We start from the raw sequence: 1,269 nt of genomic DNA on the forward strand, positions 1-1,269 counted from the left end.
AGCCCGTCCTGAGCCAAATGCCTGAGAATATTCAGAGCACTTTCCCCACAGACGCAGTTGAACGCTAATTTCGGTGGATTTAATCTCTTGCTCTTGAACAAATCAGTGGTTCGCACTTCTGTCTCGGTAAGGACCTCAGTGGCTCCTAGACACTTGAGATGATCCTTGAGATCACCGATATCCTCTCGATCCCTGACAACACTGACTGAATTCAAGCCCCAGGCTCTGCACAGCTGAATCACCAGCTGTCCCACCGCCGAATTCCCTCCGTTCTGGATAATTGTGTCCCCTGGGCACAGGGGCACGAAGTCCTTCAGCATCCTGTACGCCGTGCAGGGATTCACGTTCAGCATGCTGGCCTCAACGTCAGTGAAGCTTTCTGGAATCTCCAGCCAAAAATCATTGAAAAACCAAAATCGCTCATTCCAATTTCCTTTCTCCGGTCGTTCGTATCTCCGAAATTAATGGGCTAATGGTGAAATGACAGAGGAATTTTCTCCTAGAAATTCTTTTTTCTAAAAAAAAAGATCTTGTTACATTTTCCTTCAAGTACACTCCTTACTGAGATATTCAAGAAGAATCTCCGAAAAATGTATTTTCGGCGTCTCCATACCTCCCTTTCTAATTACGGGCGAATCTCCTTAGCCGCTGGACTTACACCGAAACGATAAGGAAATTTTCTGCTAGAAATTTAATCCTCTACACAAAATTCTTTATGAGATTGTTTTCTAAACTTCCTCGTTACCGAGATATTGATGAAGATTCTCCGAAAAGTGATAGTTCTCTGATTCCTTGCCAATCCGGAGGTATCCCTCAATCCACAGGACTTACACCGAAGAGTCAGAAGAATTTACTATTCGAAATTTAATTGTTGACAAACAATTTCTTATTGAAATTTCCTCTAATCCTTTCAATTTCTGAGATATTTACGAATATTTCTCTTCATTTAATGAATTCCATCCCCCCAAACATCCGACAAAAAAAAACACTCCCCACGAAAATTACCTTCATCACTCCCTGAGCAGGATAAACTCCCCTCGTGCTCCAGGTTCCAAGATTATTGCCATTGGGAACAACTCTGTCCCCTACCCTGACAGTTTTCACCCCACTCCCGACATCGATGACCTCTCCAACCCCTTCATTTCCACCAACCGCTGGGAGTTTCGGTTTAGTGGGGTATTTACCCTGAATGCTGTTGATGTCCGCGGGATTGACAGGTGATAAGATCCACCTGACAGCCACTTCATTGGTCCCAGGTTTCAGATCCTC

At 44.2% G+C, this 1,269-nt stretch overlaps 1 protein-coding gene across 1 annotated transcript in view; it reads right to left on the bottom strand.

Moving 5' to 3' along the window:
* Nucleotides 1-5: 5 nt before the first annotated feature.
* The window catches only part of LOC105273006 (probable trans-2-enoyl-CoA reductase, mitochondrial), a gene marked incomplete at its 3' end in the record, with an annotated part of 4,577 nt that continues 3,313 nt past the window's right edge, over nt 6-1,269 (bottom strand). The window contains exons 2-3 of the mRNA XM_011315241.1: nt 1,006-1,266; nt 6-386 (exon numbers count right to left, since the gene is read on the bottom strand). Coding sequence (XP_011313543.1) covers nt 6-386; nt 1,006-1,266 — 642 coding nt within the window. The remainder of the gene's footprint in view (nt 387-1,005; nt 1,267-1,269) is intronic.

This window comes from Fopius arisanus, unplaced genomic scaffold (genome assembly GCF_000806365.1).
Source record: "Fopius arisanus strain USDA-PBARC FA_bdor unplaced genomic scaffold, ASM80636v1 scaffold00617, whole genome shotgun sequence".
In the NCBI taxonomy this organism is placed as follows: domain Eukaryota; kingdom Metazoa; phylum Arthropoda; class Insecta; order Hymenoptera; family Braconidae; genus Fopius; species Fopius arisanus.